The 26,449-nt window shown below is 38.3% G+C and overlaps 1 protein-coding gene across 2 annotated transcripts in view; it reads left to right on the top strand.

The window, feature by feature from the left end:
- Positions 1-4,904: 4,904 nt before the first annotated feature.
- The window catches only part of MLYCD (malonyl-CoA decarboxylase), a 32,752-nt gene continuing 11,207 nt past the window's right edge, over positions 4,905-26,449 (top strand). The window contains exons 1-3 of one of the 2 annotated variants that reach the window (XM_043987032.1): positions 4,905-5,846; positions 22,572-22,684; positions 23,560-23,716. In XM_043987032.1, coding sequence (XP_043842967.1) covers positions 5,250-5,846; positions 22,572-22,684; positions 23,560-23,716 — 867 coding nt within the window. In that variant the 5' untranslated portion in view covers positions 4,905-5,249. The remainder of the gene's footprint in view (positions 5,847-22,571; positions 22,685-23,559; positions 23,717-26,449) is intronic. The other variant, XM_043987031.1, reaches the window with a different exon arrangement.

Raw genomic sequence — 26,449 nt, forward strand, 5'->3', positions numbered from 1 at the left:
AGAGACTGGCGCTCGCTCTCACTCTTTCCTTTGGACTCTGGTGGAGAGCGGAGCTAGAAATGTGCTCTCCCTTTAATAGATAGAAATCTAGGCCTTTCTCTCTCTTTACCAAATTCTTATTCTCCTTAATAAATGCTTAAAAGTCTAACTCTTGCTAAAGTTTATAATTTATTGGCGACCACTCATTAGATATTTTAGACAGTTTAGCTAGAATTTTAGCTCTTAACACAACTTAAAAAATACTTTAATCAGAGTAACTTTAGAAGGGAAGGTAGTTTTGCCTCCTTTTTACAGATTAGGAAACTAAGGGTTAGAAAGTTATTTGACCCTAGATCGAACAATTATTAAGGGTCAGAGTCTGAATTTAAAGCCAAGTTGCCTCACTCTAAGTTCAACATTCTTTTCTCTGTGTTAGCTCTCTGATTTCTTCTGGTTCAAGGGTAATGTCGTGTGTGTGTGTGTGTGTGTGTGTGTGTGTGTGTGTGTGTGTGTGTGTGTGTGTGTGTAAGAGTCCCCAGTAGAGCATATTTTTCTCTATTTACCTCCATGTGTCTATATGAAGCCAAAGAGATTTGGAGGCAGGTCCTGAGTTGAACAGAACTGGATTAGATGATCTTTAAGGTCCCCTTCAGATTTTATATTACAATATTCTGTAATGCCACTGTTTTTGATAATTTGGTAATTTCCTGTTCTAGTCTCTATCTGTTCTATTTGGCCAAACACTATGTTTGAGGGGACATAGAAACATAATGAAAATAATACATCCTGAAACTAAGTAAGGATCTTTAACATATATAAACACTACACCTGTTATTAACTAGAACATTTATTGTAAATTGCTTCCATAATCCTGACGATTGCTACTAGAAACCAGCATCCTAGAATTACTGCTTGGATCCTTTGAAGCTATTTTCATTGGTGCAAGCAGGGAAGAAGCCAAATAGTATCTAAAGTGGATTATAATTAAAGATTTCAGTCCAGAAACAGTCTAAAGAGAAGGGTAGAGACAGATGCACTGGGGTCATTAGATATTCCCAGTGATTTCAGCTGTTAGTGTAATGAATCCAACTAAATGTGACAGTAAGAGTTGATCTTGGTACCTACAGATGATTGATGACAAATACAAACAAAAAGTTTGACTTCAGTTAGAATATGTAGTAAGGGGAAAGTAGAGGTTATGGAAGTCCTACTATGGTCCTTTAGAAAATATTTGTTTATTTATATATACCATTTGTTTACCTCCATGGATATGTCAAGTACTACAAGTTGTTTTACTCTGGTCCTTGTTTTTCCTACACTAATACAGATTCCAAAGTGGTTCACAGAACAAACAATATTTAAGTATAAGTTAACATGGGTCAGCTAGGTGGTGCAGTGGATAGAGCACCGGCCCTGGAGTCAAGAGGACCTGAGTTCAAATGTGGCCTCAGACACTTAACACTTACTAGCTATGTGACCTTAGTCAAGTCACTTAACCCCAATTACCTCACTAAAAAAAAAAAGTATAAGTTAACACAAAGACATCTTTCTGTTTTACAGGAAGTGAGTAGTAGTAGAAGTGCTAGTAGGAGTAGAAGTGTAGGAGAAGGAATATTCGATTTGCAATTAAAAGGTCTAGTTTCAAATCCAAGCTCTACTTGCTACTTAATGCTATTCTCTTTAGCAAGTTTTTTCTCTGGGTCACTAATTCCTCACCTAAAATGGGGGAGGGGGAGTTGAACTAAATGGTTTCTGAGATTGTTTCTAGCAGTAAAGTTGAAAGATTCTATGATAGTTTCTGATGAAACTGACTGCAGGTTAGATAGCACCCATTTATGATAATATGTTTGTGGGACTCTATCAGTATCTAACAAAAGGAACAACTGAGTTTAGATAAAATACTTTAGCATTACAGGATCTTGGCAGGTCTAGCCAAGCCAATAAATGTAGGCAGGAGAATAAGTGATTAAGGAATTTAAGAATGAAAGTAATAGGGAGAGAGGGGCAGCTAGGTGACACAGTGGATAGAGCACTAGCCCTGGAGTCAGGAGAACCTGAGTTCAAATCCAGCCTCAGATGATTGACACTTACTAGCTGTGTGACCCTGGGCAAGTCACTTAACCCCAATTGCCTCACCAAAAAAACAAACAAAAGAAAGTAATAGGGAGAGAGGGGGAGGGAGAGGGGAGGGAGGGAGAGAGAGAAACAGAAGAACTTTGACCATTTAGGCAGGGAAATCTGAAGGATCTCCAGATATAGAAAATAAGTAAATTAGCAAATTTAAAATAAGGGCAGCTAATCGGGAGGGAAATTTAAGGGAATAAGTAAATAGAACTGCATCAGGGTTTTGATTGAAAGCAAATAGAAATCCCCAAGGCCTTTAGGTAAGGGATAAACAGACAAGTGCCAGCTGGGGCAAAGAGCCTGAAGCCCAAGGAGCAGAATTCTTGAAACAAAAGTTACCCAGCCAACAAGTTTTCATTAAGTGCTTACTCTTTTACCACTGTTCGAAGTTCTAGGGATACCTAGAAGCACATTGTTCCCTCAGTTCAGTGGTCAGAAGGTCTAGTTCAATATAAAAGAACTAAGCTGGGTTAGATATCTCTAAAACCTGAAGAGATAAAGATAGGGTGTAGGGGTACCTGCTCTAGGCTAAACAAGTTCCAGGATTGGGGGAAGAGAACCTAAAAGAGATGAAAGACTTACATGAGTTGAGGCAAAGTGAAATTGTACTGGGTACAGAGTAACAGTATTACTGTAAGATGGGCAGTTGTGAATGAATTAGCTATTGCCAGCAATACAATGATCCAAGAGAACTCTAACGGATTTACGGTGAAAAATCTGTCCATTCCCCAGAGAAAGAACTGATGGTGTCCAAATATAGATGGAAACTTTTTTTTACATTAAATTTTTCTTGAGTGTTTTTTGCCTATTTTTCTTTCACAACATGACTAATATGGAAGCATTTTATATGATTACACATGTATAACATATTCAATGGATGGGGGGAGGAAGGAAAGGAGAGAATCTGGAACTCAACCTTTTAAAAAGGAGTGTTAAAATTGTTTTTACACATAATTGGGGGAAAATAAAGTACCAAAAAAATTTTAAAAAAGAAAAAATGCCTAGGGATTTAGTGGTATATGATGTTGGGGATCAAGGACAGAGGAAAGAAGTCATGGTCTCCATCTTCTCAGGAGCTGTGAGATGATTAACTTGAAAGTGTCAGCAGCTAGAAACCAGTAGGACATAACAGTGAGACAGCCCAAGTAAATATGTAAGGAAAAAGACACAGTTCAGCACTAATAGAGGTGGTCTTAACTTTGGGCCCTGATATGTGCAAGCAGCACAGTATAGTCAACAGAATGCTAAACATTGAGTCAGAAAAACCTGTGTTCAAATTCAGGCTGTAAGCCTTACCAATTGCATAATTATGGGCAAGTCATTTAACTATGGTTTTTGGATCTATAAAGTGGTAATAAAACTAGTTCTTTTCTCAGCGTCTGTGAGGCTCAGTCAGATTAGAAGTAGTAATGCATTTATAAAACATTAGTTGTCAAGTGTTTTTTCTATACAAATACATAGACAAAAAAAAAAAAAAGGAAAAACCCTGACCTGCAGGAAGAAACATGTAAGCACTTAACACATAACATTTGCAAAGTAACTAAGAAGATGTCCTATATAGGGCTCTTGTAGCAATGAAGTAATATTGTCCAGAGGGGGAGGGATTGGACATGTAATTTCAATGATACAAGAACTTCCCAGATGAGTGAATTACACATACTAATAGTTCTCTGCAAAAAGGAGCAGAATCAAAAATCATCTGGTTAACTACCAAAATAGCTAGGTGTTGCAGTGGATAGAGCACAGAGCCTGAAGTCAGAAAGACCTGAATTCAAAAATCCAGTCTCAGACACTTACTAGCTGTATGACCCTGGGCAAGTCACTTAACCCTATTTGCCTCGGTTTCCTCATCTGTAAAATGACCTGGAGAAGGAAATGGCCAATCAGTCCAATAACTTTGCCAAGAAAACTTCAAATGAAGTCACTAAGAGTTGGACTCTACTGAGCAAGAACAAAAACGTGCATAAAGTAACCTGCAAATTTCAAGCATATATGTGTATCTGTGTGTGTATTAAGTTTTAAACTCTTTGCTGTCTAATTTTTGTCTTTGTGTCCCCAGCATCTAGCACAGTAGGAAGCTCCTAAAGATACTCATTAATTGGTTGACATTATATCTTCCCCTTTCAGCCTTCCCTAATAGAAAGGGATAGAGGGAAAGGGGATGTGATTAAAAAGTTAGCATTAACCCTCCAGCTGCAGTTACTTAATGCTATTTTCTTTAGCAAGTTGCAGCCTTTACTTCACCAGCTACAAACAGCCAAGTAACTAAATGGAATAAGTGTTGAGGCTTAGAGTCAGATAGTCTTGAGTCCAAATTCGGACTCAAACATGTACTAGTTGTGCGAGTCTGGGCAAGTCACTTTACCTGTCTGCCTCAGTTTCCACAACTGTAAAATGGTATTAATAATATCACTACAACCTCCCAGGATAGTGAAGATAAAATGAGATGAAATTTGTAACGCTCTTTGCCTGGCACGTTGTAGGCGCTTAATAAATAATCGTTTCCTTCTCTCTTTCCTTGAAGTCTGTGGTCCTTGAACAAGAGAGATGACCAAGGGGATCGTAGTTTAGTGAAGCGGGACAGAAACCAGAAGCACACATACAAGTCATTATCAAGATCAATAACAAGCCGGATCCCTGGAGCGTCCGTCCAGTTTCCCTGGCTTCTGGGAGGAGATCCGATAACGCCCCAGAGCGGCTGGCAGCTCCAGAAAGGGACCAAGTTAGTTCCCCAGGTCTTTGCCACTCCTCAGAACTCCACCCCACCCCCAACCCCACCCCGGCAGCTGTGACCTCGGGGGTTGAGCTGGAGGAGTCCAGATGCCGCACCTTCTTGTTTCCAATCAGACTCACTTCCGGTGGCAGCCTTCCACCTTTCATACACACCCAGCTTCCCCACTCTGCCGTCCCGGGCCTGGTTTCCCTGAGTCTGACCTTTGGCCACACTGGGCCTGGTTCCCCTGAATCTGCCCTCTTTGGCCACACTGGGCAGTGGACCACGCGCCTGCCTCTCTGATTGGCCGCTACCGTGCCCGTCCCCCAAGTTCGCCCAATGGGCGGGCCCAGCGCCGCTCGGGGATTCCGGAAGGCACGGGGTAGTGGAGGTGGCCGTGGTTCCTAACAGCTGTCCCCGGGCGCTCGGCGCCATGAGAGGCCTGGGGTCCGGCCTGTCAGCGCAAAAGCTCCTGCGACTCCGGTCCCGGTTTCCAACCCGGCCCCGGCCGCGACGGCTTGGGGCCCCCGGAGCGACCCTGGAGCGAGCAATGGATGAACTGCTGGGTCGTACTGTGCCGCAGGCCCCGGCCTACGAGCTCCGGGAGAAGACGCCGGCCCCGGCCGAGGCTCAGTGCGCTGATTTCATGCGTTTCTACGGCAGCCTGGAGGGCGCGAGCCAGCGGGCCGAGCTGCTGAGCCGCCTGGCGCGGGGCTTCGGCGTGGACCACGGGCAGGTGGCGGAGCATAGCGCGGGAGTGCTGCGCCTAGGGGCGGCGGTGGGGGCCGCGGTCTCGGGGTCCCCGCAGGGGGCGGGGCCGGAGGTCCCCTCGCTGCCCGCGCCTACTCCGCGGGAGCCCGGCGCCCTCCTGCACGCCGAAGACCGGCTCCGCTACGCGCTGGTGCCGCGCTACCGGGGCCTCTTCCAGCATATCAGCAAGCTGGAGGGCGGAGTGCGCTTCCTGGTGCAGCTGCGTGCAGACCTGCTCGAGGCGCAGGCCCTGAAGATAGCCGAGGGGCCGCACGTCCGGGTAAGGAAGGACGCCGGCCCCGCCTGTCCGCCCTCCGGGGCTCAGCCCTGGAGCTGGCGGATAGGGCATCAAGGTCAAGTCCTGGGCCCTAGTCGGCCCTAGACCCATGGCTCCGCCCCTTTTCCATTCTCCCTCAATCCTTTTTTCCCCCTTCTAGGTCCAAGATATGGAGTACCGGCCCCTCATAAACACACACCACCCCTGGAAGGGAAGCAATAAAGAAGGCGTTTTTAAGCACCTACTATGTTTCAAGAATTGTCCTAGGCGCTAGGGAGTACTAAGACAAAAACTGACACAATCCCTCAGGAGTAACACACCCTGATGCCATAGTGCTTTATGTTTCACTGAAACATGCACTATTGTTTCATAAGAGAATTGAAAGGGATCCAAGTATATCATCTGGTTCCTCACAGTACCGATAAGGAAACAGGAGAGACTTGGGTTTTCACAGTTATTCTTTTGGCATCAGCAGTTTTCTCGTGCTCTTTGTACAATATAAAGAACAGTGCCCTGGATTTTTGGTCCAGCTCGGCCACCAATAAAGGTGAAGTAGATGATTCAACAAGCATTCCTTAAGTGCCTTGTCTTTGGCATGTTGTTCAGTCTTTTTTTTTTTTTAAATCGTGTCTGACTCTTTGTTAGCCCATTTGGGGTTTTCTTGGCAAAGATACTAGAGTGGTTTTCCATTTCCATCTCCAGTTCATTTTACAGTTGAGGAAACTGAGGCAAACAGTGCCTGAGGACTTGCCCATGATCATGGTCACACAACTAGTAAATGTCTGCAGCTGGATTTGTACTGAGATCTTCCTGAACCCAGGCCTAGAGCTCTATCCACTGAGCCATCTAGCTGTGTGACATGCTTGATGCTATACACTAAGGACACAAAAGCCACAGCATTCTGCCTACAGGGTCATTGCTTTCTGGATCCATTATGCCAAGCTGCCCCTCAAGATTCCTGGTGTTTCCTCAGTGTTGGCGGTCTCTGGTATAATGGAACAAGAGCAAAGCTTCTAGAAGTGAATGCCTAGGTGTGATGCAAGCAGGTTGTATGACATCAGGCAAATCACACTCTCTTGGTTTATTTTTTCCAACTGTAAATAAGAAAATTAGACTAGATGCTTTTTATTTTTTTATTTATTTTTTTTTTAGTGAGGCAATTGGGGTTAAGTGACTTGCCCAGGGTCACACAGCTAGTAAGTGTTAAGTGTCTGAGGCCGGATTTGAACTTAGGTACTCCTGACTCCAGGGCCGGTGCTCTATCCACTGCGCCACCTAGCTGCCCCAGACTAGATGCTTTTTAAAGACCTTTGTAACACATTATACAATATTGAACTTCATTCTTTGGGGTAGAGCCAACCTGGGATAACAGAGAGAAGACTGGTTTCATATCAAGTAGACTCAGGGTTCAAGTCCCACCTCTGACATATACCAACCATTTGACCCTGAGTACATCACTTAACCTCTCAGTGCATTAGGCAGCTCTTTAAAACTAGAAGTTCTAGAGAAGGTAGCAAGCCTATATTGGTAGAGGGAATTTTCCTCGTCCAGGAGCAATAATGGCAACTAAAAAAATAGTTAGGTTGAATAACGTTGGTTTTCCTTTCTAGGGGAAAAAAATGACACCAATGAAAACAAAAATTACCTGAGCTGAGCAGAACAATTCTTTATTAGTGCTAGTTATGGAAAAACCAATTGCCTACACCTTTTGGCCGAGGTAGAATGATGTTAATTTGTAAATCTCTTGGCAGTGTTTATTTGATATGTAGCCCATGTACTCTTAACTTTGAGAGTCACAGTGATATAATAAGTGTGAAATAGTACTAGATGTCGTCATAGTCAGAACTAGTCAGAGTTGAGTGTCTGCTTAGCCACTTATTTGCTATATAACCTTAAGTCACTTCATTTTTCAGAGCCCCAGTTTCTTCAGTACAATGGGGATATTTTCCCTATCTATATCACAGGACTGTTGAAGCAGTCAAACAAAATTGATGTCTATAAATAAAACCCAAATGAGCTATGTATATAGTTATTCTTGATCAGGTGAACTTGGCCGTTTATTATTTGTTTATTCATTTATTTATAATTCACTTAAGTAACAAACATGCCTTCCTAAGGTATTTTAGTAATATGTTGAAAATATTTACCTAGAGCTTTTTATAATTTTACTTTTTAATTGCCTCCAGATTTTAAGTCCTATAAAATTGTAAGGAGCCTCTTATAGTTGAGGACTGGATATCAGTTACAAAGTGACAAAAGTGAATGGTGATTGACATATTGATGCTGATAGTTGTCTTAGGTTTTATATCTGTTCCTAATAGGACTTAGCTTCAGTCTTTCAATTCCTAGCCTACCTAAAAGCTATGATTTCTAATTCTGCCAGTGTCTGCTTGTTTCTTCATACTCAGTTGAGAACTAAAGTTAAAGGCAGGTATTTAAAAGTCTCTACCTTCCTTTCAAAGCTGTATTGTAGCAGAAAAGCAATTCTTAGGTAATTGTTTTGAACCTGCCCCTGTAATCCTTCGTACCCCTTTGAGTCCCTCCCGTGGAAGGTGGATATTTTTCTTGAATCATGTGCAGTGTTTTTAACTGAAATCAGGAATCTGTGCTTCAGTTCTCATTGTTTCTGGGGTTATAGATAAAATGCATACAGCATATTTCCTGCATCTGTACTATCCTAGGATATAATCTGAAAGTTGGCTTCTTTATATATGGTACAAGCCTATATTCATAAAATCTGCCTCTTTAAAAAAAATAGAATGTGAGAGGGGAAATCAAGTTAATTGAAGGGTCAAGTTCTTTGGATTTCAATAACCAAAGTTTTCCTATTACATTACTTAAACTCAGGGGCAGCTAGGTGGTACAGTGGAGCACTGGCCCCAGAGTCAGGAGGATCTGAGTTCAAATGTGGCCTCCTACACTTGATACTTACTTAGCTAGCTATGTGACCCTGGGCAAGTGACTTAACCCCCAATTGCCTCACCAAAAACAAAAAAACAAAAACTTAAACTCCTTGAGATGTGTTGCTTTAGTTTCCAATTTATAAGAAAGTACAATGTTACTAAGTTCTATGAAACTGTAAATCATTACTCTCTTGTTTAAAACCCTTTACTGTCTTTCCAATAAGTGCCCCTTCCTCTGGATCAGATTCCTTAGTTCGGCATGTAGGATCTTCAGTAATCTGGCTCCATACTACATTTCTAGCCTTATTTCCCACAGTAAACCTGATCAGCTCACTGTTCCCTGAACATTTTCCTATGGAAAACTCATTTGCCAACCATTCTTTTAATTTCCATTTTCTCCTCCTTCCAATTCATCCTTCACATTATTGTCAGATTAATCTTTTTTTAATTCAGATAACCATGCTATTTTTCTGCTCAGAATCCTTCATAGGCTTCTTGTTCCCTACCAGATGAAATTCAGACCCCTTATAGCACTCAAGGTTGTTGTTGCATGTTCTGGAATTACCTGATCTCTCCAACTTTCTTTCAAATGAACTCCTTTCTACATACTTTACACTGCAGGGAAATAGAACTACTGGCCTGTTCCAGTTCTCCAACTTTATGCTTCTCCTCATGTTCCCTGTGCTTGGAAAGTCTTTCTTTTCCTTTCCCCACAAATCCCATCCCCTCCCCAATAAAAATTCCTCAGAGTTGTTTGAGCTTGTTACACTATTAGAAATGCTCTAACAAGAACCTTATTTAATCTTTTTATGTATAATTCTAGGGAGCTTGGCTATTTGATTTTTCAGACACATCGCAGATTAGAAGCAGTAAATGAGATGATAGTAAAATCAACAATGAGAAGGAATCATTACCACTTCTTATCATGACCCACAGCCTGATTTTGAGGGAGAGATCAAAATTAGAACAGGAAAAATCTGGCTCTGGGGCCATTTAGTGTAGCAGCAAATTCTGGAAGTCATACAACATAGCCCCTGAGGGTATTATTGATTTGATACCTGATAGGCACAATGCTAAACTCTGAAAAATATAAGAAAACCATGGTTTAAGTTCAATGCATCATTTTAAATGGCTTTAGAAAGATTCTCATGAAGACATCAGGATTCAATAAAATAAAGTTTTAGTTCTTGTTGAGGAGTGGGGGATAGGTAGGATAACACTGTAAAATTCATTTTCTCTCAGTGCTAGAAAAAAGGGTATGCTGAATGTACCTACTCTGCATGCCCTGCCCTTTCCCCCAAAAAAGAAAACCCAACAAATTGACATTTCTTTGTTATCTCTTGGTTAAAAGACATCACTACTGCAAGGCATGATAACATTATGGTTTAAGTGATGGAAAGGTTTGCTCTGGAAAATCTGGTACATCCAGTACAAGGTTTTACATAAGAGCAAGACTCAAATCTATAGTGTTTTTAAGGCTTATAAAATACTCTCTTCAACTCTGTGAGGCAGGTAAGAGGTTAATTCTCTTTAACTTTACAGAGGGAAGCACCAGTCACAGCTACTAAGTGTCGGGGTCAGAATTTGAATCTGGATCTTCTAATTGAAGGCTCAGCATTTTTTTGCCCCAACACACCACAGGGCCTCATCACTGACCAGTCTTCTTGCCCATATATAGCACGTTTCCAAATGTAGAAAATATATTGCATAAGGTCAAATCAGTAGAAATGTGGAGTAAAACCACCTAGGATTGATTTGTCTTTGATAGGAATTAATCATGTAAATGAATTATTAATTTGATTAATCTGACCTGTGTGCAATTACATACAATCATGCATTTATTTGGACTCAGAATTAGCATATCCCTTATAGATCATCCATGGCAGCCCCTTCATCTAAAGGTGAAGAGATTGAAGCCCAGAAAGTTGATGTGCCTCAGGACATGGCCCAAGGAAGGTCACTTGACTGGTCAATGTCAGAATCAAAACCCACACCCTACTCTTCTGACCTATGACATCATAACATTTGACCTGAAGATCTTTCCATTTGGCTTTTCCTCTATGTTTTTTGCATTTCTCTGTCTCAAAGCTTTTTCCTCAAAGAAATGCCATTAATATTAAAATAACTCATTAATATTAAAATGGCCTCCTTTGCTATCCCTTTTATATTCTGGGGGGATCTTGTGGGGAAAGTCCTACAAATTAAATTATAGCACACAATTTCTGTCTTTGGGTATCGTTAATACTTTTTTTTTTTAAGTTACCAAGTGGACAGCAATAACTAGTGATTTATTTGCTCCCTTTCTAATCTGAACAAAATATTTATAGATATATAAATTGAGGGCCTTCTCAATGAGGTATCATTAGGAAACAAGTTGGTTTTCATAAGTAATAACAGTGGACCAGGTCTTTGCCATCTCCCATCTAACCAGACCATTTATTTATTTGTTGTTATCATGCAAGCGGGGCCTAAGGTTAAAAAGGAACAGAATGGGGGTAGCTGGGTGGCGCAGTGGATAGAGCACCAGCCCTGGATTCAGGAGGACCTGAGTTCAAATCCGACCTTAGACACTTGACACTTACTAGCTGTGTGACCCTGGGCAAGTCACTTAAAGCCAATTGCCTCACCAAAAAAAAAAAAAAAAAAGGAACAGAATGGGCTGGGTTTATTTTGGGAACTTGCAGGATCTTTTACTGACCCCAAGTAAATGAAGGCCCATCTTGTCAATACAGACATTTATCAGTGTTTCTGTATGTCAGCCAAATATGGAATATCATGCTTCCAAAGAATTAAAGATGGGTACCACATAAGAAGGCAATGAAAAGGATGGGTGCGTGGAAGGTGTGAGTAGGCTGCAACATTGCAACCAACCGGAAGCACCAGAGAACAGGAATAAAAGACGTCATCCAAGGGTATGACAAGGAGAGAAGGAGAGACAAGGTATGAGAAGGAGAGAAGTTGGGCTTCATGTAAAGGTGTTATGTGAGCTGAATTTTTAAGAGAGCTAAGGAATCCAAGAGGAAGAGGTAAGGAGGGAAAGCATTTTAGGCATAGGAGTAAGGAGGAAGAGGTAAGGGGGGAGACATGAAATTTCATGTAAGTTGGCCAGTTTGGCTGGAGCATACAGTGTTAGGGAGAATGATTTGGAATTATTGGAAATGTAAGTTGGAGTCAGATTATGAATGGCTCTAAGAGGCAAAGTTTATATTTGATCCTAAAAGCTGTAATATGGAGCCACTAAATCTTCTTGTGAGCAGGATCAAAAGTTGCAAAGAAGGCAATTTTAGCATTGACATAGGAAGCTATTGAAAATTTGAATGGGGGCAGCTAAGTGGCACAGTGGATATAGCACCTGCCCTGGAGTAAGGAGGACCTGAGTTCAGATCCGACCTCAGACACTTAACACTTACTAGCTGTGTGACCCTGGGCAAGTCATTTAACCCCAATTGCCACACACACACACACACACACACACACACACACCAAAAAAAGAAAATTTGAATAGGCTACATCTAGAGGTGGTTTGGACTGCCTAAATGGATAGTGGGCTTCTCCTTACTGAAGATTTTCATGCAAAGGCTAGTATGTTGTAATGGGGGTTGCTTTTTGAGTTTGGGTGCTCACTAAGGTCCCTTTCAACATTGAAATTCTGAGATTACTCATGATCACTGGTATCATCCCACAGAGGCTAAACATTTGACACCAGTCACATAACAATTTGAAGGGACCACATGAGATGCAGTTATATACAAAGATGAAGAAGGTTGGGTTAGGTGTTTTATGCCTGTAGATTGCTAAATAATCTGTGATTGGTTGGGAATATAGTCTTTTGGGAAAGAAGGAAAACTAGACTGAGAAAGGAAACATAGAATTTATTCCTAAATTCTACTCAATTGATTTTGTTGTCTTAGGTGCATCAGTTGGACTTTGTGTTTATAAATTACCTCATCTGAGCCTATGTGATTCTCCCCCTATACTTTATTACATCTTTTACCTCCCCACCTTTGAACAGCTGTCCATATCCCTAGAGTGTGCTTCTTTCTCATCCATACATCTATGTTTTGTTAAGGCTTAGTTCAATTTCCAGGGCAGCTAAGTGGCACAATGGATAGAGTACTGGGCCTGAAGTTGGGAGGACCTGAGTTCAAATTTGACCTTGGGCATTTACCAGCTCTGTGACCCTGGGCAAGTCACTTAACCCCAATTGCCTTAAACATCTAGGGCCATCTCCAGTCATCCTGAACTAGATGTTGCCCCTGGATCCAGATGGCTCTGGAGGAAAGAGTGAGGCTAGTGACTTTGCACAGTCCTGCCTCACTTACATCCAATTCACTGCAAGTCATGACATCACCCCGATGTCATGGGCCTTTTCAAGAAAGAAGGACAAACCACAAGAAGTCTATGATCCTTGGATATCTCTTCTTTCCTATTGACATTTTTAAATAAGTAGGTCACAGTAAGTTCTATTGATTTTACTGCTGCAATAGATGGCCTTTTTGCTTTTGTCTTCTCCACTTCTATCACAACTAGCCTAATTAAAGACCTCATCTACTAATTTTCCTTCTCAGTCTGCTTTCGCTTTCTTCAACCTGTGCTTCCTATCTTTGCTGAAAACTTTAGGTGGCTCCCCATTTCTTTTCTTTTTCTTTCTTTCTTTTTTTTTTTGTGGGGCAATGAGGGTCAAGTGACTTTTCCAGGGTCACACAGCTAGTAAGTGTTAAGTGTTTGAATCTGGGTTTGAACTCAGGTCTTCCTGAATCCAGGGCCGGTACTTTATCGACTGTGTCACCTAGCTGCTCCACTCCCCATTTCTTAAAGGATAAAGTTGAAATAGAAACTCTTTGTTTTACCAATCCATAATTTGGTTCCAATCTTTTATTCTCCTTGTATCTCCTACTCCTCTTTATGTTGTTTTATGGTCTAACTGGACTATTCACCATCCCCTTTCTTATCCTGCGAGTTCAGTGACTCTGTTTATGCTATTTCCCATGCCTCAATTGAACTACATAACTTCCCACTTTTCTCCCCTTCCCCTCACAAACAAAACAAAATAAAACAAAAACAACAAAAAAACAAAAAACTCAGCTCTTTGTGTTGAAAGCCCTTCCGTGCATCAATACTCAATTCAAGTGCCACTTCTTCCATGAAGCCTGCTGGAAATGACCTTATCTTCAAATTTCTTACAGTGCTTGGTCTTTGTCTAGTACTTTCTTTTGTATTTTTCACATTATGTCATCATTTAACCTTTGGGGATTCTGCTTTGTATTACAGTAATTTGAATGTATATTTGTAGATTGTGAACTTGAGAGCAGGGATTATGTTTTAACTGCATCCCATCATAGTACTGTGCTATAAAAAACAAAACAAAAAATCCCAAAAAGAACTTGTTCTATTGAATCAGTTCTTTTCTCAAAATAGGCATGTTTTTATTGTAATTATTCTTGTTGGAAGAGCCTCTATTCTAGAGATCCGAGAATAGGAAGTTGTTGGTTTTTTTTCCCAGTTTGTGAATCTTTAAAATGCCTGAAATCACTTAGCACTAGGGTATTGGGTCTGTTAGAAATAGACCAGAGACTTCATGATATATAGACAGCAGCATAAGATTTTTGATTGGACCAAAAATATTTTGGAATTTGGGGCCTATTTCATTGTACGTTGAGCTCATTGGTGGTATTATAGGAAAGGATTATAGAGTTAGCCATTTTGGTATTGAAAAGGTGTTTAAAACAAAAATTGTGGCCTTGTGTAAAGAATTTTTCTTGTTAAAAAATGGAATATTTTGTTTTCCATAAAAGGTATGAATATGAAATATGCTTGGCGATGTGACTTTTAGATGGGAAAAGAGTCCTCTTTTATTATGCCTTAGATGTCATCATCTATCTAAAATAAAAAGAAACAAACTTGCATTTCATCTGCTAAAGACTCAGAGATAAGATCCAAGTATTCAGGTGACCCATGACACAAAAAAGGATAAGAACTTCTGTTTTGGAGCCTGACAATCCATCCAAACTTCCTCATCATGTGCAACTCTTATTCATGATCCTTCATAAATCTTTCATAGGAAAGTCTTCATCAAGATTTTTTTGATATGTTGTTGCTTCCATCATTCAGATACAGAGTAAGATATCTTATAATGCACTTTAAATTGGATAAATTCAATTGAGAAGCTGTTATGTGATTTTCTGATATCATACTTTAATATAATTAATTCAAATAAATGTAAGTTTTAGTAACTGAACAGGATTTGTAATCAGTTTTATCATTTATCTTATTTGTAATAACTTGTCTTGTGAGTACCAAACTCATGTTTTGAGGGTCTAACTCTAGAAGTGCAGCAGCAGAGACTCTAGAACTGGAAGAAATACAGGAACAGGGCTATGTTAAATCACTGCATGTCACTGTGGGGGTATATAAAACTGCCTATGAATTAAGGCAGTCATATGATAGAGAAATAACTTTCTATATTTAATCATTTACTCCAATTACTATTTTGACATTAAAGCAATATCTCCACCCCATGGAGAATTGATGTAGTTATTCAGAAATGTAATTTTACATTCTTAATTATGTAATCATATATCCAGTCTCAAAAATGGAGATTTATAAGTATTTTTAAAACAACCTCTTTGTTCCATCAATGACAACTGGAGCTATCACATAAGGAACTCTACCAACAGAGTTCTGGATATGCTGCGCAAGGAGGCATAAATAGCTCGAAATAAAAACCTAAGATGAACAGGGGACCAGGCCCGTGCAGAGGTAATCTGTGCTAGCTCAAACATAATTTTGAAGGTATTGAATCAATTTTGAATACACAGGGTGTGCCAAGTCTTAGTGCAATATTTGATGACTGGGAAGGTTCCAAATAATTTCAAATAATAATAAACTTTTCCCACCCAAAAATGACAACCAAGAAAACATCAATAATTATTGATCTGTATACTGCCTTTTTTATCTTTTCAAAAAAAATTAAAAATAATCTACTCATACATCAAGAAAAACCTTGATGAAGGTTTGAGAAAGGAACCAACATGGCTTTGCAGAGACATATTTATAGTCACACAATTGCCTGAAAAGTATAGAAGATAACAAGATCTCACTGTATATGTTAATTCAGAAAAGCAGAATAAAGCCTTAAAAATTTTCCTTCAACAAAGTTCTCCCACACATGTATCAAAATTGTGAAACATTTTAAAGAAATTATTTTGTTTAACGACTATCTGATTGTCAAGTGAGTTATTAAATAAACATGGAGACAAATGCACAAAGGGGCAGGTAGGTGGCACAGTGGATAGAGTGCCTGGCCTGGAGTCAGGAAGACAAGTTCAGATCTGGCCTCAGACACTAGCTATGTGACCCTGGACAAGTCACTTAACTCTTTACTTCTGTTTCCTCATCTGTAAAATAAGCTAGAGAAGGAAATGTCAAACCACTCCAGTATCTTTTATAAGAAATCCCCAAATGGGATCACAAAGAGTTAGACACAACTGAAATGACTGAACAACAACACACTACACAAACTACTACCCCTATCGTGGAAACTATCTGTTGCAGAGAAAAAACAGAAAAAGGCTATTGCAGATGATATGACAATGTGCTGACTGCATCATGCCTTAATTTTTTTAGAATTTCCTAAATGAGATATATAATCATCTAAAAGAATTTGGCCTATCAATAAAGGTAAAATCAAGTGGATAAAAAAACGCCTAATGTCTAGATTATGATAGGCCATTGGATAGGCAAGCCACATTGCTGGTTCACCATCTTAAACAATAAAGATAGATGAATTAAAATTGGATAGAATGAGAAAAACAGGCTAGATTGCCTTTAGGAAAACATATAGTGTTTTTAATCACCCTAAGCTTCTTTGTGAAACAAAGCCTATTCTTCTGCAGATGCTGTTTAGCTACCAGTAAATATCACAGGCTCCAAAAAAGTAAAGGTGTGGTTTACCCAATATGCCACTGCTATGTACGAGACACTGTACTGTGCACTAGAGATACAAAAACAAAAATGAAACATTACTTACCTTCAAGAAGATTAAATTTTATATGGGGAGACAATATGCACAGGTATAATTTTATATGTGTGTGTGTATGTATGTATGTATAATACAGGTTAATTTGAGGGAGGAATCACCAGCAGCTGGGAAAGTTAAGAAAGTTCTCATGTAGGAGGTGGCTTTTGAACTGAATTTTGAAGGAAATTAGAGATTCCAAGAGGCAGAGGTAAGAAAAGAGTGAATTCCAGGTATAAGGGATGGCATATACAAAGGCATAGAAACAGAAAATGCTGCTGTGTGTGAGAAACAGCAAATTGTTCTTTTGGACAGTTTGGCTGAACCCCAGAGCACATGAAAGGAATTAATATATTAAGGTAATTTGGAGTCAAGTTACCATAAAATACCAAAAAACCTTGATGAAGACTCTCCTATGAAAGATTTATGAAAGATCATGGATAAGAATTGCACAGGATGAGAAGGTTTGGGTGGATTGCCATTTTAATGAGATAATATTTATAGAGTGCTTAGCACAGTGCCTGGCACATAGTAGGCACTTAATAAATGCTTGTTCCTTCCCATTCTCATCCTTGTCTTCCCTTCTTCATAGGAGGGTTATATGAGTTAACATATGTAAAGTACTTTGGAAAAGTTAAATGATTGTCTACCATCATTACTTCAATTTCCTAAGCATTGGAGATAAAACTTCTCTCTTAAAAGGGAGAGCCAGCTGGCCCACTGTGGCATCTGGATTAATAGAGTTGGCAATAAAATACAAAGTGAACCTTGCGGAATTCTGTGATCTAAAGCCAAAGCAAGGTACACCTAATTGTATTTTGAACTCTGGGATTGATAATAAAGAATAATACCTCAATTTGCCTAAGTAATATTTGTTTCCTAATAATTGAGTTAAATTCTGAAGCTTTAAATTTCACTAACAACTGTTTTAAATGTTAGAATTAAGCAGTAGAACATTTTAACCTTTAACCTAAATTCCCAGTTCTTCTGTGTCAGTGTCTCATTTTAATAACTGTTTTTAGTCCATAACTGAAGACACATTTAAAAGGTGACCCAGATGATTTATTCCTTAAATGTCTTTAAAAAGGAAAAAGCAGAAATTTCTACAAGAATAAGCATGTGTCAGAGTAAGACAGATGCCAGTAGCAAGTGAACAGGTAACATAATTGGCAGTTCCTATATAAAGCTCAGTCATTTTACTCTTAATCATTTTAGGTAATATCTTATTTTTCTAACCTTCCACTAGTTTCTTAGCATTATTATAATTTATATTGCCTAGAAAATAATCTTCCTCATTTCCCGCTCAGTTTTTTCACATTCCCACAAAATCTTGTAAATTTCCCCTTCCCCAAATGTTGCAGCATATCCATTGATTAGGAGGACTGTGTTAAGATGGGTGTTCTTTCTTATAACTGGAAGTGAGTTCTTTATAAAAGGGAACAACTAATTTCAAGACTTGGCACCCTGAAATGGTTATTGAAATTATTATTTAGGCACTCAGCCCCTTGGAGAGTGTTAGCCTAATTAAATCAGTGTCATGAAGGGACTAATGTCTATGACAACTTGGATATGCTAAAGTGCTTTGATAACTTTGAATCAATTAAATAAAATTATTGAAAGCTATTTTTCTAACACGTTTATTTTTTCTTTTATGTTATACGGGAACATATAGTGAGATTCAAGTAATCTATGCCTAGTGTCATAGCTTGTGTAAATATTGGTGTAACATAAAACAGGCAATGTTAGAAAAAATGTATAGAATTAGTTTATAAAGCAAAGATATTAGTAGCCTCTTCCTTGGGAATATTCAAATCTCCCTTCAGTTCTAAATTAGCCAAATTGTACACTCAGAAAATAAAGAGAAGTGGCATTATACCACTACTATAATCTGAAACCCCTAAAGTAAAGATAGAAGTTGAAAGACAAATATGACCTGCTTTACCAATCTAGCAGTCCTTTAATCTGTATTGTTTTTTTAATAAACTTCACCATAATATAATAAATCCAAAAAATATATAATTATTTTTTTAAATGTGAGAAACAAAATTCCAGATGTTTTCCTACTTTATACTCTGTTTAAAAAAATAAATCGAGCCATATGCTAACAAATTCAGAGGTAAGTAAAAGACAAGTTGGTAGAACCAGGTTACCCAGTACACAGTCTCACTGGTCCCCCAGAGCCTGAAGCAATTAAGACTTTTGGTACCCCTTCTTGTTTCCTAGAGGAAATGCCCACAGTACATCTGAAAGTCTAATAGAAGAATGTTTTTTCCCTCATCTTTCTTGTCCAGGGCTATCACATTCACCAGATTCTTCTTTTAATGTAAATCATAAAATAGAAAACATCAATTTAAGGTTCAGAAAATTTCCAGGGTCAAAGTAACACGTAGTGTTTTCACTGCAGCACTCAATATTTTGACCGCAGTTTTTCCCAACACCATAAAAATATGCTTAGTTCTTCCTACTGATGAATATTTGTAATTTATTATATTTAGAATTTTTTGAAGTTTTTATTCAGAACATAAACACTAAATAAAAAGGCCATTTCCATATGTTTGTATGCATATATATGTGTGTGTATACATACATAAAACAGGATTTTACATAAAACTGCAAATCCTTTTATGTACAGCTTTTTCTTTTTAAACATCGAACAATTTTAACATAAAACTTTCAAAACTGCCCTACCTTTCCATGTTTTTTCTGACCTTCTATTCCTGTGTTTTTGTTTTTGTGTGTGTGTATGTATATACATATACATATACGTATATGTATATATATAAAGATATTTCAGTGATCCTATTCTTTTTTCTTTTTTTTAGTACTCTATCCTTATAGCACCTCTTCCTCCCACCCACCCCAAATTGAAAGGAAAAGTAAATAAAAGTTCTCTAGAAAATATGAATAATAAAGCAAAACAGATCCCTATAATAGCCAGATGATTATATGTCAATCTATAAATGTCATATTCTGTATTTTGAGTCTATCACCTTTCTGTTAGACAATGAGCAGCATGTCTCTGAGACAGTGTTTATTCTTTACATTTTTTTTTGAGATCTTTCAATGTTGTTTTTCTTTCTTATGTTGTTATTGTTCTCAGTCGGCTTACTGGCTTACTTTGTTTTGTTTCAGTTCATACATATCTTCCCAAGTTTTTCTGAAATCACCCATTTCCTCATTATTCTTCTATTTCCTCTCCATTCATGGTCTTAACCCTCTGCCACCTAGGGTCTGCCCTTCATTATTAAACTGAAACTGCCCTCTCCAGTATTACCAATGATCTCTCCTAATTGCTGAATCTAATTACCTTTTCTCAATCCTTCTCTGATCCTTCTTGACCTCTCAGCATAATTGACCTCTGTGGATCACCTCCTAGAAACTCTCCTCTTTCTAGACATGATTCCTGGTCTTCGTCCTCTCTGCCTGACCACTTCTCAGTCTCCTTTGTTGGTTCTTCATCGATGTAATACCTTCTAACTTTAGATGTCCTCCAAGGCTACTCCTCATTTTACTCCATGCTATTTCACTTTGTGATCTCATCAGCTCCCATGGGTTTAATTAGCATCCCTATGTAAAAATAGCATGGAGGCCAGTGTAGCTTGACTAAAAGGTACTTGAATTGTATGATAATCCTGGAAAGGCAACAAGAGATGTACAATAATGCTGAAACCAGGTAGTGAAAGGCTTTAAATGCTAAAAATAGAATATTGTATTTGATCCTAAAGGAAATGAGGGCCATTGAGGTTTAATGATCAAGAGAGTGACAGAGATCTGTGCTTTAAGAATATCACTAGCAATTTTAAACTCTAGGCCTCACTTTTTTTGGTTGGACTAAATGATCCCTTGAGAACCTTTCAATCTCTAAATCTGTGTCAATTACATGCTGCTAGAAAAAATTTTCACTTGGTTAATTTTATTTGAACTTTTCTTGGTTTAATCTTTTTTTTCAAAATTTATGTTTGCTTCACATATAGTAACCATTACATCCAGAAGCCAACTCCTGAAGAATATGTTTTAGACAAGTAACTGTTTATAGGATTTTAGCTCTTGTATGCTGTTGGCTTTTGGCATTTTCTTATTCTTTTCTTCTCTTTTGTTTTGGTGAGGTGATACAATTAGAGTTTAGTGACTTACCCCAGGGTCACACAGCTAGTAAGTATCAAGTGTCTGAGGCCAGATTTGAACTCAGGTCCTCCTGACTTCAGGGCTGGTGCTTTATCCACTGTGCCACCCAGCTTCCCCTTGGCATTTCTTCTTGATGTCTGTAGATTTGTTATTGTTGAATTTTTTTCTCTGCTTTTATCCTGTTGTTCTTCATTCCCATTCTCTCCTGGATTTTGTTTTCTGTTCTTTGGGTTTTTTTGCATTAATGATTTCTCTCTGCTGGTTTTTGTTTTGCTGTTTTTCCTTCTCTGCTTGAATCATTACTCTGTTATCCATCATTCTCAACTGATGCTTTCCACAAATACAGGTAGCAAACAGCTTTCATTCTTAAGAACATTAACTATTAAAAAAGAAAATATACATAAAAAACGATTAATAGTAGCTCTTTTCTGGTAGCAAAAAAATTAGAAATTGAGGAAATCAATTGGGAAATGGCTGAACAAATTGTGGTATTGTGATTGTGATGGAATTCCATTGTGCTATAAGAAATGATGAGCAGTATGCTCTCAGAAAAAGCTGGAAAGACTTACATGAGCTGATGCAAAGTTAAATATACTGTGCACAGGGGCAGCTAGGTGGTGCAGTGGATAGAGCACTTGCCCTAGAGTCAGGAGGATCTGAGTTCAAATACGGCCTCAGACACTTGACACTAGTTGTGTGATTCTGGGCAAGTCACTTAACCCCAATTGCCCCCCCCCCCTCTCTCTCTCTCTCTCTCTCTCTCTCTCTCTCTCTCTCTCTCTCTATATATATATATATATATATATATATATATATATATATATATATATATATATAGTGCACAAAGTAACAGCAATATTGTAAGATTAGTTGTGAATGACTTAGCTATTCTCCCAATACAGTGACCCAAGGCAACTCTGAAGAACTCATGATGAAAAATGCTATCCATCCCCAGAGAAAGAACTAATGGTGTCTGAATACAGATTGAAGCATACTTTTTTTACTTTATTTTTCTTGAGTTTTTTATCTTTTTTTTTAACAACATGAGTAATATGGAAGTATGTTTTATATAACTAAAAAATACTTAACTGTTAAACTGAATTTGTATTATGTATTTTTAAGTAGTAACTTTACATTTCTAGTTTTGCTTTAAATTGCTTGATGCACATCCTCTCATTTGATACTTGTACATTATGCTACAAGCATTGTTTTATTTAGAAAAAAAAACTGATGCCACAGAGATGTTGACTTGCCCAGAGCCACGCATAGAGGAAGTTGCAAAGTCAGAACTTAATCAACGTATTCCAGTGCCAAGTCTTATTTTATTGTATAATTTTCTTTCAAATTACATTTTGCTCCAGATAGTGAATTGATATATTATTATATTATTTAATGTATTTAAAGTTGAAAGTTTCCATTTAGGTATCTTAGTGAACTACAATTATTCATATTTTCAGAACTAAAATGAGCCAATTAGAGGCTTAATCTTCTTTATATTCCAGCTTCCAAGGCTAGATTTATGTCAGAAAAATAGTTGAATGTCCTTTTGTTATTTGTTTAGAGAAGCAGCTTCCACAGTCATCTTTGACGTGACCTGATGGCCCACATTCTCATATACTATGAATGACATTGACTCTGTTTTTATGGCCTAAATTCATTTATTGATTGTTCTTTCCTTTTCAGGAAATGAATGGAGTGCTAAAGAACATGCTTTCAGATTGGTTTTCTACAGGATTTTTAAACCTAGAGCGTGTTACCTGGCACTCACCTTGTGAAGTACTACAAAAAATCAGCGAGTAAGTATCAAGAATTTCTATTCCTGATGCCTTGATTAGTTCAGATAAAGGTAAAACTAGCTTCAAAGTGTATGTTTCTGTACTATGCCTAATGAAAACAGTAACAAAATGACCCTATACTTATTGTAAATAGTGGGGTCATGTGAAATGGAAAGAGGAGGCTGATCAGAAAAAAATGAATTCATTAAAGATATATACATATACATGTACATATATACACATGTGTGAGAGATTGTGTGTATGTATATAGATATTCAAAACTAAATATGATCACTTTTTTATATGGCTTTTAAAGAAAAACACTATTTTGTAAAATCAGATCCAAAAGGTATTTTACCACATATTATTCAAAACTTTTACTATATTAAAGTTTATTTTATAGTTTTGAAACTTTAATAAGTTTTTTGGGGTCTGGGGGAGAGGTGTAGGCTTTGATCTGTGGTTTCATTGATGTGAGCAGCTTCCACTGAGGAAAGTCTCGATTACCGATATTGATCAACAACTTTTCTGCAATTCCCAGTTTTAGGGGGTCCTGTTGAACTCAAAGGTTAAATGACTTGTCCAGGTTCAAGATCATTATGTGGCAGAGCAGGTCTTGACCTGCTCTAAGACTAGCTCTGTGATCCCCTACACCATGCTGCCTCTCAAAATAACACTGTATTATGTAATTATAATAACATGTAATATATAATAATTATAGCTAATCATGTTTAGTATAGCCAGAATTTAAGATGCTTGAAATTTTTATATTCAAGATAAGGGTGAGATGAGCATCAACTAAAACTCTGTTTTACAAGTTTGTTTGTTTTGTGCTGACTTAGCTGTATGTAAAAATCATTAACTATTATTTTGCCATCTTAAAATTTTCTCTTCAGGTGTGAGGCTGTGCATCCTGTCAAAAACTGGATGGACATGAAGCGACGTGTTAGTTCATACCGAAGATGTTATTTTTTTTCTCACTGTTCAACACCCGGGGAACCACTGATAGTTTTGCATGTGGCTTTGACCAATGAGATTTCCAACAATATCCAGGTATCCTTTCTGACAATATTCAACATAAAATAAACACCACCAAAACTCCCAGGTCCTCAGGTTTCTGAACAACTCTTTATTCCCTGATCTAGGCTTGCCCTTTTCTACTTCTTTACTTTTGTGCATGTCATTCCCCTCTTCTTCCATTTCCCATCCTAGGTCAGCTATGCATATTGGCAGCCTTTCTCTCCTTTATGTTCCACTCCACATGCTACTTTCTCCAAAGAGCTTTCTCTGATCATCTCAATGAGAAATGATTTTTTTTCCTTTAATCTCTCAAGCTCCTTTGGTAGACTTCTTATATTTAATCATTTTAAACTTTCCTCTTAATCATTTGTACAATTGCTATTTCACTTCTATTTGATAGTAAGCGTCTTCAAAATAATTATTTTGTTACTTTTCATCTTTGTATATTCAGGACTTTAGACAGTAGATATTTAACTTTTAAAAATTAAATTGTATCATTTTGTTTAATTTTATTTTATAATGATGTATGTAAACTAATATAGTTATTGCCTCATTGACTGAAAAATACAGAATTATAGTCCATTTTTTCAGATAATCAGAAAATATATTCATTAATTATAATGAATATTTGAACCTTCAGCTAGAGTAGGAAAACTCTAATGAAAGAAGAAAATATGGAAGGCCAAAAAATAAGGAAAACTTATAAACTAGTCCAACATTTTGGTGTTTATTATTAGCTGTGGGCAGTAGGGAGCATATGGATAAAAATAAAAAGGAGCTAAAACGGAAGCTATATAGGGATACATACTATAGACCATATGATCAAAAAGAGAAATTAAACGACGAATTTCTAATGTAAATCATAGAACCGATACTGTGACAGAAATGTAATTATGATGAGATTACTTCAGCTGTCTATACAGTTTTTCAAGGTCTCTCCACTAATAAAGCAGCTGATAAATTCCTTACTTTCTTAGTTAATAACATCATCCTCCATAAAGTGGATGAAGTGACAAGAATAACTATTTCTGGACTTTATTCTAACCAACTATTTGGGAAAGTGGAAATATGGGAACCTTCAGAGTAAATGAAGTGAATGCCATCTTAGAGTGAGTAATAGATAAGGAGGGGAAATCCATGTATAGTTCAATATGTACCCTATGCTTTAGAAGAGTAGATTTCAAAAAATTCAGAAAGGATGAATAAGGTCATATCACCTGAGACTCTAACACAGGAGCAATATAAAATTCTCAAGAATGAAATGCTGGTAGTACAGTTACAAGTAATTCCTTTGCAGTAGAGTAAGAAAGAAACATGAGGCCAAAGTGGCTTCATGGTAAGCTCACTGAGGAATTGAGCACAGGTTTCAAAAGGACATTATCAGGGCAGCTAGGTGGCGCAGTGGATAGAGCACTGGCCCTGGAGTCAGGAGTACCTGAGTTCAAATCCGATCTCAGACACTTAACACTTACTAGCTGTGTTACCCTGGGCAAGTCACTTAACCCCAATTGCCTCACTTAAAAGAAAAAAAAAAGGACAACAAAAATCAAATAAATAAAAAAACAGAACTGGTAATGAAGTGATTTAGACCTGCTTTCCTGCTCTACAACACCTCACAAAATCAAGATAGACATATGAAAAAATTAACTGTAGATAATAAATGCCAAAATGTTTTTTAATGGACAGTAAAGGAGAAAAGGGAAATCACAAATATGAAAATAACATAATCCTGCAATACTTATCAGGAAAATGATAGTATAGTATGATCTAATATGAAAAATATTAACAATAACAAGCCATATTTAGATTTTAGGGTTCAAGAAGAAGAATAAGGAAAAGATGGGACTATTGCTTGTAGTGGATTGAAATATATTGATGATGGTGGAGGAAAGGCAGTGGGCTCCCGAACTCATGACACAATCACTCTAAAAAACATCCAAATAACACCATAGGAAAATGCCCAGAGCAGCAAAACTCACAGAAGAATGTGCTGAAATCATCTTCTAACCAAGAATGGCTTGGAAGGTCAGAAGGAGGGAGCTGCTGTGCTAATAGAACAGTTGCGCCCAACCCCACAGTCACCATGACATAGATCCAGTCCCAGCAAGGCCTCACCAGGGAAGCAGACCCCCAGAGCCTCTGAATCAGCTGAAGCACCAGTGTTGTCTGGAACTAAGCTCACAGTCTGGTGAGTGGGCTGAACCCTGGGCAGGGGGGAGACTACTGGGGTCTATGCTGGTGCTAAGGCAGAACTTGGATTTTACACCCCTGCTGAGAACCAGGAGGTAGGCTTGAGTAGCAGTGGCCCAGGTGGGGGAGGGGCACAGGCTCATCAGAGCTAACAACCACAACACACAAAGCTGGTTGATTAGCAAGTTGGTCTGGGGTCATCTAAGGACCAGGAAACAGGCCAGGCAAGTGAAGAGCCTGATTCTCCTTAAATCGTACCACCTGGGACTTCTTAAGCTTGGGATACTGAAGCCTGGAAACAGGGCCCCACTCTAAGGAGCTAAAAGTCTAGTAAAAGGAAGGCAAGATGAGCAGACAGAGAAAGGTGAGGACCATAGACAGTTTCTTCAGTAACAAGGAAGACCAAGGGGCACCCTCAGAGGAAGATGTCAACATCAGGGCCCCTATATCTAAAGCTTCCAAGAAAAATATGAATTGGTCTCAGGCCATAGAGGTGCTCAAAAAGGACTTTGAAGATAAAGTTAGAGAGGTAGAGGAAAAAATGGAAAGAGAAATGAGGGGGATGCAGGAAAGACA

This window comes from Dromiciops gliroides, chromosome 2 (genome assembly GCF_019393635.1).
Source record: "Dromiciops gliroides isolate mDroGli1 chromosome 2, mDroGli1.pri, whole genome shotgun sequence".
In the NCBI taxonomy this organism is placed as follows: Eukaryota; Metazoa; Chordata; class Mammalia; order Microbiotheria; family Microbiotheriidae; genus Dromiciops; species Dromiciops gliroides.